Source organism: Dictyostelium discoideum (genome assembly GCF_000004695.1).
Source record: "Dictyostelium discoideum AX4 chromosome 5 chromosome, whole genome shotgun sequence".
Lineage (NCBI taxonomy): Eukaryota > Evosea > Eumycetozoa > Dictyosteliales > Dictyosteliaceae > Dictyostelium > Dictyostelium discoideum.
In genome coordinates this window covers 2924227-2940978 of record NC_007091.3, presented here as the reverse complement: position 1 = coordinate 2940978, position 16752 = coordinate 2924227, and the positions used below count along the sequence as shown (strand labels likewise).

Genomic DNA, 16752 nt, shown 5'->3' with positions numbered 1-16752 from the left:
AAATAAAAAAATTAATTTTTTTAATTTTTTAATTTTTTTTTTTTAAATTTTTATTTTTTTATTATTATTATTATTATTTTATAATGTATAATGAAAAACACAAACACCAACCCCACTCACACTCACACTCACACACAAACCCACTCCCATTAATTTTTTTTTTTTTTTTTTTTTTTTTTTTTTTTTTTTTTTTTTATTGTTTCATCACACCAAATATAAAAGTTGGAGGTGGTGTGTACATTGAATTCTATTTACAGTACTATTTTTTTTTTCTTTCTATTTTTTATTTATTTATTTTTAAAAAAATTAATATTATTTTTTTTTTTTTTTTTTTTTTGTGTTTTTTTGTGCCTGACATAGAGACTCCAGTAACTAGTGTATATTTTGTCGCCGTATTAAAGACAAAGTTAAAAAAACATAAGAATTGTGCAAATGATGTTTTGTATTTAATTGAAGTGTGAATAATTTTTTTTTTTTTTATTTTTATTTTATTTTATTTTTTTTTTTTTTTTTTCTATTTTTAAATTAATAACCTTGAAAATTAAGAAATCACAAACAAAATTTCCATTTTGGTCATAGAAACGTTATAACTATTTGTGTGTTGTTAATTTTTATCATTATTATTTTTGTTTTATTTTTAATTTTTATTATTATTATTTTTATTGATATGAAGAAACATTGATTTGGTAATGTTTCTTCATATAAATATTATTATTATTATTTTTATTAATAATACTATCATAATTTTTATTTTATTATAATTATTTTTTTTTATACTATTATTATTTTTATTTTATTTTAAAGATAATAGGTATTTTTTACAATAATCCATAGCTCAAGAAGTAAAAAAAAATAAAAGCAGTCTTTGGAATAAAGAAAAAAAAAAAAAAAAAAAAAAAAAAAAAAAAAAAAAAAAAATTAATAAATAAATTAGAAAATAAAAAATAATAAGAGGTTCAAATTTTATTTTAAAGAAATATTAAAATTACTTATCATAATAAATTTTTTTTTTTTTGGTAAGTAATTTAAAAAAATAAAAAAAATTAATTAAAATAATTATTGTAATCGTGTTTGGGTTTTTTATTTTTTTATTTTTTTTTTTTTTTTTTTTGTTTTATTTCATTCCAAAATAAATTAAATTAAATAAATTAATTTAATATAGTAATACATATAATGTAAATAATAAAAAAAATAATTATAATAAATTTATATGAAATTTAAAATTATTATTTAATAAAAATTAAAAAACTATTAAAATTAATAAAAAATAGGAAGTTCTAGGTTAATTCGAAAATTTTTATTGGAAATTTGGGGGTTAATTATGAAAGCCATAAAAAATAGATTTATTTTTTTTAAAACCCATTAAAAATGGATTTTTATTTTTTTAAAAAATTTTTTTTTTTTGGGTTGGTGTATAAATAGAATTTTTTTTTTTTTTTTTTATTTCATTATTAAACAACTCAAAAGATTTTAATTATATTTTAATATTAAATAAATAAACAAATAAAAAAAAAAATAAAAAATGGATGGTGAAGATGTTCAAGCTTTAGTTATTGATAATGGTTCAGGTATGTGTAAAGCTGGTTTTGCTGGTGATGATGCTCCACGTGCTGTTTTCCCATCAATTGTTGGTCGTCCAAGACACACTGGTGTTATGGTTGGTATGGGTCAAAAGGATTCATATGTCGGTGATGAAGCTCAATCAAAAAGAGGTATTTTAACACTTAAGTATCCAATTGAACATGGTATTGTCACCAATTGGGATGATATGGAAAAAATCTGGCATCATACTTTTTATAATGAACTTCGTGTTGCTCCAGAGGAACATCCAGTTCTCTTAACTGAAGCTCCATTAAATCCAAAAGCAAATAGAGAGAAAATGACTCAAATCATGTTTGAAACTTTCAACACTCCAGCAATGTATGTTGCCATTCAAGCTGTATTATCACTCTATGCCTCTGGTCGTACCACTGGTATCGTTATGGATTCAGGTGATGGTGTTTCCCATACTGTACCAATTTACGAAGGTTATGCATTACCACATGCTATTTTACGTTTAGATTTAGCTGGTCGTGATCTTACTGATTACATGATGAAAATCTTAACTGAACGTGGTTACTCATTCACAACAACTGCTGAAAGAGAAATCGTTAGAGATATTAAAGAGAAATTAGCATACGTTGCATTGGATTTTGAAGCTGAAATGCAAACTGCAGCCTCATCATCTGCATTAGAGAAATCATATGAATTACCAGATGGTCAAGTTATTACAATTGGTAATGAACGTTTCCGTTGTCCAGAAGCACTTTTCCAACCATCATTCTTGGGTATGGAGTCTGCTGGTATTCATGAAACAACCTATAATTCAATCATGAAATGTGATGTTGATATTCGTAAAGATTTATATGGTAATGTTGTATTATCAGGTGGTACAACTATGTTCCCAGGTATTGCTGATCGTATGAATAAAGAATTAACTGCACTTGCACCATCAACAATGAAAATTAAAATTATTGCACCACCAGAACGTAAATACTCTGTATGGATTGGTGGTTCAATTTTAGCTTCACTCTCAACTTTCCAACAAATGTGGATTTCAAAAGAAGAATATGATGAATCCGGTCCATCAATTGTTCACAGAAAATGTTTCTAAATAATTTAGAAAAAAGTAAAAAAAAAAAAAAAAAAAAAAAATCGTTGATGAAAGTGTTTCTCATAATAATTTATATATGTATAATAACCAAAGATATAATAAAATAATTTCAAATATTATTTAATAGTTGTTGATCTTTATCCAACTATAAAATAATAAGAAATTTTTAAAAAAAATTTTATTTTTTTTTTTTTTTTCTTTCCATTTTATAGAAAATAATTATAATTAAAATTACATTTACCATTAAATTTATTTTCATATTTACAGGAACAAGTCAAAATATTTTAATTTATTTCCATTTTAATAGTATTCACTTGTGATATTTTCTTGGGTGTGGAGATTGATTTTAAAAATGATAAATAAAATTTTTTTATTTTAATTTTCTTCCTTGCTGTATTTTTTTTTAAATCATAAAATCAATAAAGAATATTATTTTTTTTTTTTTTTTTTTTTTTTTTTTTTTTTTTTTTTTAGACATAACCAACAATCAAAAAAAAAATAAAAAAAAAATATATATAAGGTTTGTTGGGATCAAAAAAAAAAAAAAAAAAAAAAAAAAAAAAAAAAAAAAAAAAAAAAAAAAAAGGAAAAAAAGAAAAAGAGGAGCTGCATCATGATGCGATTTTATGTTGTTGGTCAAAATTTTATAAATTTTTTATTTTAATTTTTTATTTTGAATAATATTCCATAAATATCCTTCGTATACAAAATTTTAAATCAAAAAAAAAAAAAAAAAAAATTAACTTCACACCTTTTAAAAAATTATCCGTTAATTCTTTTTTTTTCTTTTTTTATTTTTTTTTGATTTAAAATAAATAAAGAAAAAAAAAAAAAAAAAAAAAAAAAAAAAGATATTTTGGAATTTATAATTTTAGATATGTTCAAAAAAAAAAAAAATGAAATTAAAAAAAAAAAAAATGGAAAAAAAGAATATTTTTTTTTTAAAATAATTGAAAAAAAAAAAAAAATTAGATATTTTTAAAAACTTTTACTCAAAATAAGCTGAGTAATCAATAAAAAATTTGGTTTGAGATAAATATCTTGTGAAAGATATTGCACAAAAAGCTTTTTTGGTCAATAGAGCCCCTATTGTTATAATTATTTTTTAAAATTTTTTTTTTATTTTATTTTTTTTTTTTTTATTTTATTTTCCATAGTGAAAATAAAAAAAAAAAAAAAAAAAAAAAAAAAATTATTTGCATACCAACAATAAATAACTATAATAATATATGTATTTTTAAATATATCGCGTATAACTATTTTTTTTTTTTTTTTTTTTTTTCTCTTCTCCTCAAGCGCATTAAAATCTTTGTAAATAAATAATAATCATTGTACATTTGTAAAAAAAAAAAAAATAATAAAAATAATAAATAGGAAATAAAAAAAAAAGAAAAAGAAAACAAAAATTTAAAATAACTTGTAATAAAATGTAGGTTAAATTTTATTGTATTCAAAATAATACATTTTTAAAAAATTTTATTTTTATCTTTTTTTATTTTTATCTTTTTTATTTTCATTTTTTTTTTTTTTTCTTTTTAGGGGATTATATTCGCTTGTTCTCTTATGTTTTATTTTATTTTTTTTTTTCTTTCTTTCTTTGTTTCATTTTTTTTTTTTTTTTTTTTTTTTTTTTTTTTTTTATGCATCGTTTATCGGATCTTATTTATAATAATAACTCGCAAAAAAGGTCTGATTATTTTTTTTAATTTGAATAGTCGTAAAATATCAAAAAAATTATTTGAATTTGACTTATCAATGTTCATTTTTTTTTTTTTTCTCACAAAAAAAAAAAAAAAAATAAAAATAAAAATAAAAATAAATTATTTTCATTTTTTTTTTTACTTTTTTTTTCTGATTGTTTAGAAAAAAAAAAAAAAGAGTTATTTTTGTACATTGCATCCAATCACTTTTTTATTTACAATTTTATTTTAAGTTTTTTTTTTTTTTTTTTTTTTTTTTTTTTTTTTTTTTTTTTTTTTTCCCCCCCCTTCCCAACCCCCCAAAAAATTTTTATTTTTTTTGGGGGGGGGAAGGTAAAAATATATTGGGTATGTTTTATTAATTAAAATAATTATTTATTTTTGTATTTTTTTTTTCTTTATTTATTTTATTTAAATAACTTTGTTTTAAAAATAGTTTTACCACCATATATCATTTTTCAACCATTCAATCACCTTTCAATTCATTGTCTAAAAATAATAATTTATTTATTTGCGAAGAGTTATTTTTTAATCACATTTTAAAAAGATTAATTCACATGATCCCACATTATAATCAATCATAAAAAAAAAAAAAAAAAAAAAATATAAATAAAAAAATAAAAACAAAAATAAAAATTAAATTAAAATAAATCAACTCATCAAAATTTTTGCATTGCATGAAAATATAATATTACCATTTCACCCACTCAATCTCAAAAACCTCAATCAAAAAAAATAAAAAAAAAAAAAAATAAAAAAATACCTCGAAACCACAATTTTTATTTTTGTATCACACATTAACTTCTTTGTTGTATTTATATTTTTTCTTTTAACGTGTATATAAATAACATTACCGTTGGTAATAATAATAATAAAAATTAATTTTTTTTTTTGAAAAAAAAATTAATAATAAAATAATAAAAAAAAATTTGATCACTTTTTCAACATTCCAAAGTGATTGAAAGTAAAATAAAATAAAATAAATAAAATTAAAAAAAAAATTTAAAATTTTTTTTTTTATATAAATTTATGTGTACCATTAAATATTGTATCATTACTTTTTTTTTTCTTTTTTGAATTGTATTTTAATAATTGATAAATAATAATAATAATAAACATTAAAATTAATTTTTTAATAAAAAAAGATTTTCCATTTTTTTTTTCCACTTTTTTTTCCACTTTTTTTTTTCTTAAAACTTGTAATTAAAAAAAAAAAGAATATATAAATAAAAACCTGTAATAATAATAGTCTAAAAAAAAAGAAAAGAAAAAAAAAATGGCAACAACATTATTTTCATTATTGGATTTATTGGCTTCAAGATTTAGATCAGATTCACAAGAAGGACAAGATTCACAAGAGGGAGAGAATACAAGCGCACTTTCAATTCAAGTTTCTGAATCAGAACCACAATCTCAACCACGTTCAAGATCACATACAGAAGTTTCAAGACCTCCAAATTTACCAACTAATAATAATAATCATAATAATAATCCTAATAGAGTTGTTAGACCTAATAGATCACCAATTCAAACAAGACAACAAAGATCACATACAACAGCATTAGATCCAAATGGATTACCACCTGGTGTAGGTGTTGATCCAAATCTTTTATCTGCACAAACTAGGCAACAAAGATCAGGTTCTCAATTACGTCCAAATAATATCAATAGAGATCCATCAAGAAGAAATTCAACAAATTTACCAAGAAGACCGGTATCAACAACTTTACAACCAATTAATAATACTACCACCACAACCACTACACCAACTACAACAAGCGCTACTACAAAAACTGAAACTTTAGAGGTACCAACAATTCCAATTGATAATAATAATAATAATGAAAATGAACAACCAAAATCAATAACATTACAAGTTCCAACAATTGTTGAATTACAAACACCAATACAAGAAGAAATTAATTTAGAAAAAGAGAAAATTGGACCATCACCAATTCCAAACTTTAATACACCAAGTAATTTATTAAATACATCATATGCAGCAGGAACTGTTTTAATTACACCACCATTATTTACACCAAATGATCCAATGAATTCTTCAAAAGATGGTATTGAAATGAAGGGTTATGGTGGTGACGGTGATGACCAAGATGAATATGGTGATGAAGATCAATATGATGAATATGACGATGCAGACAGAGATGATGATCAACAAAATAAAGAAGATATTGAACAACCAATTGAAGCACTTGAAGAGAAAAAAGAACCAGTACCACCATTTAGTCATAAAGAATTCATAAGAGTATTTGGTACTTATTTCCTTAAAATTCTAGGTCTAACACTTGTAATTTCAATTATGGCTATTGGTTATGGTTGTTTTGAAATATTTCTTGGTTGTCGTTATATTGATAGTTCATCAACTACTTGGCCATATTGGGCAATCGTTACCCACTCAATTAGTCGTACCATTTTAAATTTTTCATTATGTATGTTTCCATACTTTTTATTATTAACTTTCTTTGGATTCCGTGATACAATAGTCCCATTGATAATTGGTTTAATTTCATCTTCGGGTGCATCGGCATGGGCAATCTATAACACTGTACATGAATTACTTGATCAAACATTAGCGCTTTTACCAAGTTATTTCTTTTTCTGTGTTGCCTTAGTACTCTCTTCACATTATATGGGTAGAAAAATCAATAATCCAACTTTTAGACATCTTTTTATGGGTCAATTTGCTCTTGCTGCCATCGTACTTGTACTTTATGATTTTGCTATCCTTCCATGGTATGTTAAAACCTCATCAATTAATAAATCGGTTGTACGTATTTTAATTCATCCTGGTTTATGTGCTATGGGTTTATTTGTTGCTCGTGCTTGTTCTTCTCGTATTAAACCAAAAACTCCAGGTACAAATGTTTTCCCAGTTTTAATCTTTATGTGGTTTTCAACTTATTATGGTAGATTTTTTAATAGTAATAGTAATGTATTTTCTTTTTTTATTTTTTATTTTTTTAAATAATATTTAAATTTCTTTTTATACTAATTTATTTTATTTTATTTTAAACTAGTGTCATTATTATTTATGTCTGGTACAATGGCAATTGTTAGTTTAACAGAATTATTATGGAGAACTACATTAAGACCAAGAGATAAAAAGATTATGAATGCAATTTGTGGATTTTGTTTTAAAAAGAGATTAACACATTCTCAAAATTTTGATAAAATTTATAGAGATTTTCTACGTCACGAACAATTGTATGAAAATACCTCTATTTTAACATCATGTTTTGTTTATATAGCATTTTATAATGTTTTCGATAAGAGTCAATTAGATTATACAACTTTATTTTCAAGTATGGCAATTCAATTCTCTTTTGAATGGGTAACCGATATCATTTCCATGTACATTGAAACTAGAATTTATAAAATTGAAGCACTCCATTGGAAAAATCCTCCAAAATATTTTTATTTTATGTTACTTTATACTTTCTTTTTAGGTATGTCTTATTCAACTTCTCGTGTCATTTTATTAGGTGAAGGTAAATGGTTTAATCAAAGTTAAAAAAAAAATAAAAATAAAAATAAAAATAATAGTAATAATAATAATAAAATGGTTTAATCAAAGTTAAAAATAAAAATAAAATTGATTTGTAAAATAAAAAAATAAAAAAATAAAATTTATTTATTTATTTATTTATTTATTTATTTATTTATTTATTTATTTATTTATTTATTTATTTATTTATTTATTTATTTATTTATTTATTTATTTTAGTAGTGCCTTTAATAAATCAATATGGAGAAAAATAGTAATTATTGTCCAAATTAATAATGATATAATGACACAGCCATATTTTAATTTTCCACAGACTTTTTCTTTTTTTGTTATATTAATGACAATAATAAAAATAAATATTAGTTTTTTTTTTTTTTTTTTTTTTTTTTTTTTTTTTTTTAAATAATTAAAGTTTACCTATAAATGATGGTCGGATGGAACCTAAAATTCTTTTAAATACTAATGTAGAATTTAAATATTTTTCACATTCATTTATTATTGCTTTTTCAATTTTTTCATCTGGGAGGGCTGAACTGAATGCATCAATTATTTTCATAATTTTTTGTTTTTCTTCCTTTGTGAAGGTAGGGTCGGCTATTAAAAAAACTTCAATTCTTTGTCTATAGTGTCCCTTTCCTGTTAGTGTAATCATATCAATTATATCATGCGAAACCATTTTTATATTTTAAAAGAAATTAAGAAAAAAAAAAAAAAAAAAAAAAAAAACATTGTTTTTTAAAAAAAAAAAAAAACAAAACCACTTAAAAAGTTAAGTGGGGCGATATAATTAAACCCAAGATGAAAACACCCAACCGTTTTTTTTTTTATTTTTTTTATTTTTTTTTTTTATATACAATTTAATTTGGTAATAGATAATTATTCCAGTGTGGTTATATACTCACTCACCCCTCCCCCAAAAGTTTAAAATAGATTTTTTTTTTTTTTTTTTTTTTTTTTTTTTTTTTTTTTTTTTTTTTTTTTTTGTGTGTGCTGGGTAGATTATTTATTTATATAAGATTCCCATTTCTTGAGACGTTTTTCTTTATTTTCATCAGTTTCTTCAACATAATAATTTGAATAACCATCATAGAAATCAGCAGATAATTTCCTTCCACCAAAGAATCGATCATTCATTAAGGCTACACATTTCTTAGCAGATTCAAATTCAGAAAATTTTACAGATACAACACCATCTGGATTATACTCAAAGATGTGAATCGAAGAGATTGGACCACATTTTCCACAACCATGGGTTTCATCCTCTAAATCTGCTTGAAGATCATTAAAAAAGTTTGGATCCACCATTGCTTCCTCTGGTGAGAATAAATTCTTTATAATCACTGTTTTACTCTCTGAATCTGCCCAACCATATTTTGCTTCATTCTCATATTCACTCCTTCTATCTTTATGTGATTTCTTTTGTTTTTTATTACTTTTTTCATTTACTAAATGTAGTTTTGATTCTTCAAGTGTTGCCTATAAATATAAATATAAATATATATATATTAATATATTAATATATATATTATTTAATAATGTTAGTTTAATTTTACTTACTTTTCTTATTCTAATTATATTATTTGGAGAGATTTCAGTTTCATCATATTGTAAAATTGCAATTGGAACAGATTCTTTACGTTCAAATGAAACTAAAGCACAACCAGTGAATTGATTTTCATTATCAACTAAAAGACTAATGATTGGTCTACCATATTCATTCTTTTTAATGTAACCACATTTCTTTAGATAATTTGATATTTGTAACTCTCTTATTGAACCATCCATAGGTATACCAGAAATATGTAAATCAGAGATATTATCAATTTGTTCTTGTGTTAAATCTCTTTTCTCTACCTTTTTCTGGTATACCGATTGTTGTGAATTCATCATATCTTTAGTTATCTCTGCTAACCATTGTTTACTATGTGTATTATAAATATAATGAGTATTATCTTTCTCTGAAAAATATGTTTTATCACCATCTTTATTAAATTTTATTTTATTTTCATCTATTTCATTTAAATTTAATGGTGCTAAAATTGATAATGATGATGCTGCTTCTTTTGTTGTTGTTGTTGTTGTTGTTGTTGTTGTTGTATTTGCTTTTGTAGTTGATGTTGGAGGTGGTTGTATTTTTGCTGGTGCTGTTGTTTCTGCTGTAATTGGTGGTGGAGGAGGAGGTACTATTGGATTTATTTCTTTTGTTTCTATTGTATTTGTAGTTTTTTGTTTATTTTCATTCATTGTTTTTTTTTTTTTTTTTTTTTTTTTTTTTTAATTGGTAAAGGGCGTGTGTGAAGTTAACTTGAATAACACTAAAAATAAAAATAAAAAAAAAAAAAAAAAAAATTCACAATAATTTTAGAATAAAAAGATTTTTTTTTTTTTTTTTTTTTTTTTTATTTTGTAAAATTCAACAAAAAAAATATGTTTTCTCGAATTTCATCAAATATAACTATTAAATCATCAGTACAAAGACAATATCAAATTGATACAGCAAATAAATATAGACACGAAAGGAATCAATATTCAGATGAATTATTAAATAAATTTATAAATAATAATGAAAAACAATATCACTATCAAATTAAAAATGAAATAAAACCAATTTTATTATCATTATCAAATTTAATTAAAAAATATAATAATAATAATAATAATGAAATAAATTTTTTATATAATGAAAATAATAGTATAAATAAAATAATTGATTATTTTAAAATTGTTATAAATAATAATAATAATAATAGTAATAATAATTTTTGTAATTCAATAATAAATAAGGTTTTATTTAAAAGGACGATTTTATTTGATAGAAGTAATCAATATCAATTATTTGAAAATAAAAATAAAAATAAAAATTTAAATATTTTATTCCCAAATGATTGGACTGTTGAGAATAGGTTAAATAGTGATTATTATTTTAAATTACCTTTAAATTGTTACCTTTATTTCATTGAAAAATTAGATTTATTTCATTCACCAATTATAAATAATAATAACCATAACAATAGTATTTTTATAAATAATTTCATTAAATCAATATTAATTGAAAATATCTCTAAATTAATTAATACAATTAATTTAAATAATAATAGTGATGAATTAAATTTAATATTACTTCAAAGTTTATTTAAATTAGTATTTTTTAAAAATAATAATAATAATAATAATAATAATAATAATAATAATAATAATAATAATAATAATAATAATAATAGTAATAATAAAGATAGTATTTATCGTAAAAGTAAATCATTGGTTTTTGAAATGTTAATTAAAGAACAATCAATTAAATTAATAAATGAACCAACATTTCAATATAGATTTACAATTTGTTTACTAGATTTTTTAAATGATATTTTAAAAGATATACCAGAATCACAACCATCCGAAACAGTAACAAAAACAACAACAACAACAACAACAACAACATCAACATCAACAACAATACTACAAACAATTAATTCTACAAATTATTCATTTTTAACAATTGATGAAATCATTGAATTTTTAGAATCGTTTTATAATATTGTTATAGTTAAATGGGATAAACAAACTTTAACATCTTTTATTACAATTTCAAGGGTTTCAACACTTCATAATCTTTTAAATAAAAGGAAATTTCAAAATGGTACAATCGGTATTTTAAATTTTCATTTATATTCAATATCAAAGAATAATCATTTAGATGAAATGAATGATAATAAAATTTATAACAATATTAATAATAATAATAATAATAATAATTATAATAATAATAACAATAATTATTTAATAAAAAAAGGAAATAAAATTAAAGAAATTGAAAACAATATCAATAATCTTTTTAAAATTGCTGAATTATTTAATTATAATGAATATAATGGTGGTAATTTGAAGAGGATTAAAATCATTATCGATAGATTATTATTAATAACATCATCATCATCACAAATAAATGAAAATCAAAAATATATAAATCAACTTAAACAATTAGTTAATATTATAATATGGATACCGTATCATCAATTTAAAGAGAGTTATAATAATCCAAATAATAATAATAATTATAATGAAAAAGAATTTAAAAATAAATTATCAATTTGGTATAATGATTTTTTAATACCAATTTTAAATGGATTTAAATTTGAAATTAGTGAAATTGAAAATTTATCACTTGTTTTATACTTTTTATCAAGTTTATCAATAATTGACAATGATAATGAAATTATAAATTATTTAATTAAATGGTTTTTATCAATATTTAGTAAAATATCAGATAGTGATACCTTTTTAAATGATTTAAGAATTATTTCAAAACATTCAAATATTATAAAAAGAATTTTAATTATTCAAAATAAAAATTCACCAATTTCAAATATTTTAGTTAGATCATTAAATAAGTTAACATCAGTAGTTCAACATCAACATCAATCAAAAAATTCAAATCAAGACGAATATGTAAATAATAATAATAATAATAATAATAAAAATGATGAAATAATACAAGATGATTATTATATTAATCAAGATGATAAATTCAATTCATTCTTTGAACACCATAGTATTAATCAAGAGAATGAACTATCAATTATTCAAGATTTGAAATTAATTGGATTTCTAGACCCAAATTTATTAATGGATACATTCTTGAAATCAATTATAAAGAATAAAGGTCAAGCAGATTTCTTTATTGATTTAATTTATCAAAAGTTATCAAATGTATTATTATTTTATTGCGATGCTGATAATAATGGTTGGTTAGTAATGAAATCATTTTCAAGATTTTTACAAACTCAATATGGGTTAATGAATGAATCACAAGTTTATAATTTTATTAAATTTTTTGATTTAATTTTAGAAAATCATATTCAAAAAAATGGTGATGGTAATGGTGATATTATTGAAACACTTTTCTTAAATTCAATATTATTAGATTTTATATATTCATTTTTAGAATACCTAAAACAACAACCACAAATAATTGATATTTATCAAATTGATATTATTTTTCAAGTTTTAAAATTAACAACGACAAAGAAATTTAAAATTTCAGATCAACTTAAAGAAAAGATAGTTTGGCCTTTATTGGAATACATAAATTATCAATTTACATTAATTAATTTTGAAGTCATTACACCAGATTTTATTCAATCGTTTTATGAAGTTTTAGAATTATTATTCACTTTTAATCATTTTAATTACAATCAAGAAATATTTAAAAATTTAAATTGGAAATTACAATTTAGAATTTTAAATTATGTTAATAACAATAATAATAATAATAATAATAATAATAATAATAATAATAATAATAATAATAATAATATATTTAATGGAAATAAATTACAAGAGTTATTATCTTTAGAATCAAATTGGTTATCACTTGAAAAATCAAACCTAAATTATAATTTTAAAGAAACTCATGAAATATCAAATTTAATTGAATTATCTTGTATTTCAAGTAAATTTTGTTTGGATATTATAAATTTAATAAATTTAACAGATAACGATGATCATAATAAAATTGAATTATTTTCAAATAAAAAGAAATTTAAAAAATTATTTTTAATTTCTTGTTCAAACCTATTACCATTTTCACCAAGTAATTATTATTCAATTTTAATAAACCAAATCCTACCATCATTAATAAATAATAATATAATTGAAAGTGATGATAAAGAATCAATCATTAAAAATAAATTATTATTTTTATTAAAAATAATTAAACTATTTTGTATTGGGAATAGTGATAATAATAACAATTATGTTGTGGATAATTCAATTTATTATTTTAAACAAATTTCAAATATTTTCCAAAAATTACTTTTTCAAGATGGTTTAAAAAATGAAGAAATTATTTTTGGTATTGAAATTTGTTTACAATCAATTAATATACTTTTAAATTATAATCATTCTGATAAAGTAGAGTTATTTTTTATTATTTCCATAAGTATGTAAATTAAATTAAAATTATAACTTTTTTTTTTTTTTTTTTTTTTTTAATTTATGTAGAAAAAAAATAAATTAAACTAACTTTTTTTCTATTTAAAATATTTAGATTTAATTTCAAATTTAAATGATTTAAAAGATTCAAAAGATTCAAAATTATTATTAAAATCAAAATCAATTTTACTTTATTGTTTAAAGATAGTAGAAAATAATAGTTCTCAAATTTATGATAAATTAAATACATGTTTAAATAAATTAAATCTTTTAATTGTTTAGAAAAAAAAAAAAAAAAAAAAAAGATATTTTTTTTTTTGGATTTTTATTATCACATCAATACGGATTTTTTTTTTTTTTTGATTTTTATTTTTTGGAAGAGTTTGTTGATTGAACACAATTTTTTGAAGAAACTCTAAGTAGTGGTCCTTTAAATAAAGTGGAAACTGGTCCTGATGAAGGACTGGTTGATTTATTATTAGGAGTCAAAGAAGAATTTGAGGATGGTATACCACCACTAGATCCAAGATTTGAATTATTTGACGAAATGTTTAAATTACTATTGTTTGCTGATAAAATAGTTGGAGAATTTGAAGCTGAAACACTTGTTGCAGTTGTAGTTACAGTTAAATTATTATTATTATTATTATTATTATTATTATTATTATTATTATTATTATTATTATTATTATTATTACTATTATTATTATTATTATTATTGTTATTATTATTATTAATTGTTGAAGTTTGAATATTAAAAGATGAAACACTTGGAGCTCTTGAAACTGATTTTTCTTCAACATAAAAGCTTTTTAGTAAACCTTTTGCTCTGGCACCTTCAACGATTGTTGGGAATCTTTGGAAATTGAAACCACCAAATGGCATTAGTCTTATTGTAGTATCTTCAAGTTCAGATTCAACATTTGAAGTTTGGTTTGCTTCTTGGGCAGTCTCTACGAAATCATCAACATGTTCTTCATCTTCATTAATATTTTCAGCACCTTCAAAGTAAGAAGTATCAACTTCATTTTGAACTTGTGGAACAAAAGGTGGAGTTACCGATCTAATATTTTCCCAATCGATATTAACGAAATATGGATGAACTTTCATTTCATCGATACCGATTCTTTTATCAGGTTCACAAATGAGTTTTTGAAGTAAATCAACAGCATACTCTGAAATGTAATCAGAATATAGATCCCAATCTAAAATATTTTTCCAATCCAAGATATTCATAAAAACTTCTTCTGGAGTATCTCCATTGAATGGAGTATCACCAATTAACATTTCAAAGAAAACCACACCCAATGACCAATAATCATAAGAGATATCATAACCTTTACCAGCCAACATTTCAGGTGCCATATATTCTGGAGAACCAACCTTTGAGAATGTAACTTTTTTATTTAATGGTTGTTTAAAATTATTACCATGAATATTACCAACACAATCACTACTATTTTTTAATGATGTTGAAGATTTTAAACTATTATTATTTGGATTATTATTATTATTTGATGGTGTATTATCTTCTCTTAAATTTTTCCAAGTTGTATGATATTTAGAGTTGCGTGAGATAAAACCTTCTTTTGATAAACCGAAATCAATCAATTTAAGGTGACCTAGTTTATCAACTACGAAATTTGAAGGTTTTAAATCACGATGAATATAACCTAACCTATGGAGAGATTCGACTGCTAAGATCATCTCAGCCATATAGAAAGGTGCAATATCATCTTCTAAACGTTGTAAATTATTGAGGAGTGTTTTAAAATCACCACCACAATGATATTCCATAGCCAAATAAAGATATTGTGAATCGTGAAAACTATACAATAAACGAGTGATCCATTGTGATTGATCTTTACTTGAATGTGGTATCATCATAACTTCCTTCTCTTTGGTGACAGAAGTCATTTGATTTGCACGATGATAAGTTGATTTTCTAATTACTTTTAATGTTACAATTTCATTGGAATCTTTTTTTCTGGCTAAATAAACTTTACCAAATCCTCCCTTACCAATGGCTGTCAACTTTTGGAAATCCGATGGTCCTAATTTCGAACGTTTACTACGTAGATATCCACTCTCCTTTTGAGTATGTTCTTTCCAACATCTTGACCATGCTATTGAATTTGGTTTTATACCAGACTCTGTTAAAACTTGCTCCAATGTATCCATTCTCTTCTTTCTTTGTGATAAATAATTCTCCAATTCTCTATAGTAATGTTGGAAATAATTATCTAAAATCTTAATTTTCTCTTTTAATTGTGCTGATATTTTTGGTTGTTCAATACCACCAATACTAATACCTCCACCCTCTGCTCCTGTTGAACAAAATGTTGATCCTCTAATCTTTTTACCATTTTTTAAATTATTTATATGATTATTATGAAAATTACTATTATTATTATTATTATTATTATAATTATTATTATTATTATTATTATTATTATTATTATTTGATGAACGACCATTATTACCACTCATACCATTACCATTCAAAGAAGTCGATAATGAAAAAGGTAATGGTGGTGAAGATGGTGAAGATGGACTTTCATTGCCTACACCACCACCATAAGTATCATCAGTAATTGATGATCTTGATGATGATGTTGTTGGTGATAAACCTTCGTTTATTGGTGATGTCGAAAAATTAAAATCATGATCTTCAAATTTTTGTGAACTCATGAAATCACCTTCTACGCTTAAACCAGTTGTATATATCTTATTATTATTATTATTAATATTATTATTATTATTATTATTATTACTATTATTTATACTATTATTTATATTATTACCGCTATTGATATTATTATGGTTATTATGGTTATTAAGATTTGATTTCATTCCAAAACCATATGCAGGTGAAACTGATAAAAATTTACAATTTGGAGACCAACTGGCACTAATTAAAGCATTACCACTTAAACTAGTATAACCAA

The 16752-nt window shown here is 21.6% G+C and overlaps 6 protein-coding genes across 6 annotated transcripts in view; 3 read left to right on the top strand and 3 right to left on the bottom strand.

Annotated features, from left to right (window-relative positions):
- Positions 1 to 1522: 1522 nt before the first annotated feature.
- act1 (hypothetical protein) lies at positions 1523 to 2653 on the top strand (the record flags this gene model as incomplete). The annotated part of the gene is made up of 1 exon (XM_631077.1): positions 1523 to 2653. One exon carries the CDS (start codon positions 1523 to 1525, stop codon positions 2651 to 2653), a length of 1131 nt encoding a protein of 376 aa, XP_636169.1.
- A 2976-nt stretch (positions 2654 to 5629) lies between these two features.
- On the top strand, positions 5630 to 7882 carry DDB_G0289551 (hypothetical protein; the record flags this gene model as incomplete). The annotated part of the gene is made up of 2 exons (XM_631082.1): positions 5630 to 7298; positions 7389 to 7882. The coding sequence occupies 2 exons, from the start codon at positions 5630 to 5632 to the stop codon at positions 7880 to 7882; spliced, it is 2163 nt and encodes a 720-aa protein (XP_636174.1).
- A 400-nt stretch (positions 7883 to 8282) lies between these two features.
- On the bottom strand, positions 8283 to 8552 carry DDB_G0289549 (hypothetical protein; the record flags this gene model as incomplete). The annotated part of the gene is made up of 1 exon (XM_631081.1): positions 8283 to 8552. The coding sequence occupies one exon, from the start codon at positions 8550 to 8552 to the stop codon at positions 8283 to 8285; it is 270 nt and encodes an 89-aa protein (XP_636173.1).
- Positions 8553 to 8875: 323 nt separating this feature from the next.
- Positions 8876 to 10120, bottom strand: DDB_G0289547 (RNA-binding region RNP-1 domain-containing protein; the record flags this gene model as incomplete). Its single annotated transcript, XM_631080.1, has 2 exons — positions 8876 to 9352; positions 9434 to 10120. 2 exons carry the CDS (start codon positions 10118 to 10120, stop codon positions 8876 to 8878), a joined length of 1164 nt encoding a protein of 387 aa, XP_636172.1.
- A 183-nt stretch (positions 10121 to 10303) lies between these two features.
- Positions 10304 to 14086, top strand: DDB_G0289545 (hypothetical protein; the record flags this gene model as incomplete). The annotated part of the gene is made up of 2 exons (XM_631079.1): positions 10304 to 13811; positions 13920 to 14086. The coding sequence occupies 2 exons, from the start codon at positions 10304 to 10306 to the stop codon at positions 14084 to 14086; spliced, it is 3675 nt and encodes a 1224-aa protein (XP_636171.1).
- An 84-nt stretch (positions 14087 to 14170) lies between these two features.
- Positions 14171 to 16752, bottom strand: part of ndrD (NDR family protein kinase) — a gene marked incomplete at both ends in the record, with an annotated part of 6339 nt that continues 3757 nt past the window's right edge. Inside the window, one exon of the mRNA XM_631078.1 lies at positions 14171 to 16752. This exon is cut by the window's right edge and continues 3757 nt beyond it. Within this exon, the coding sequence (XP_636170.1) occupies positions 14171 to 16752 (2582 nt within the window).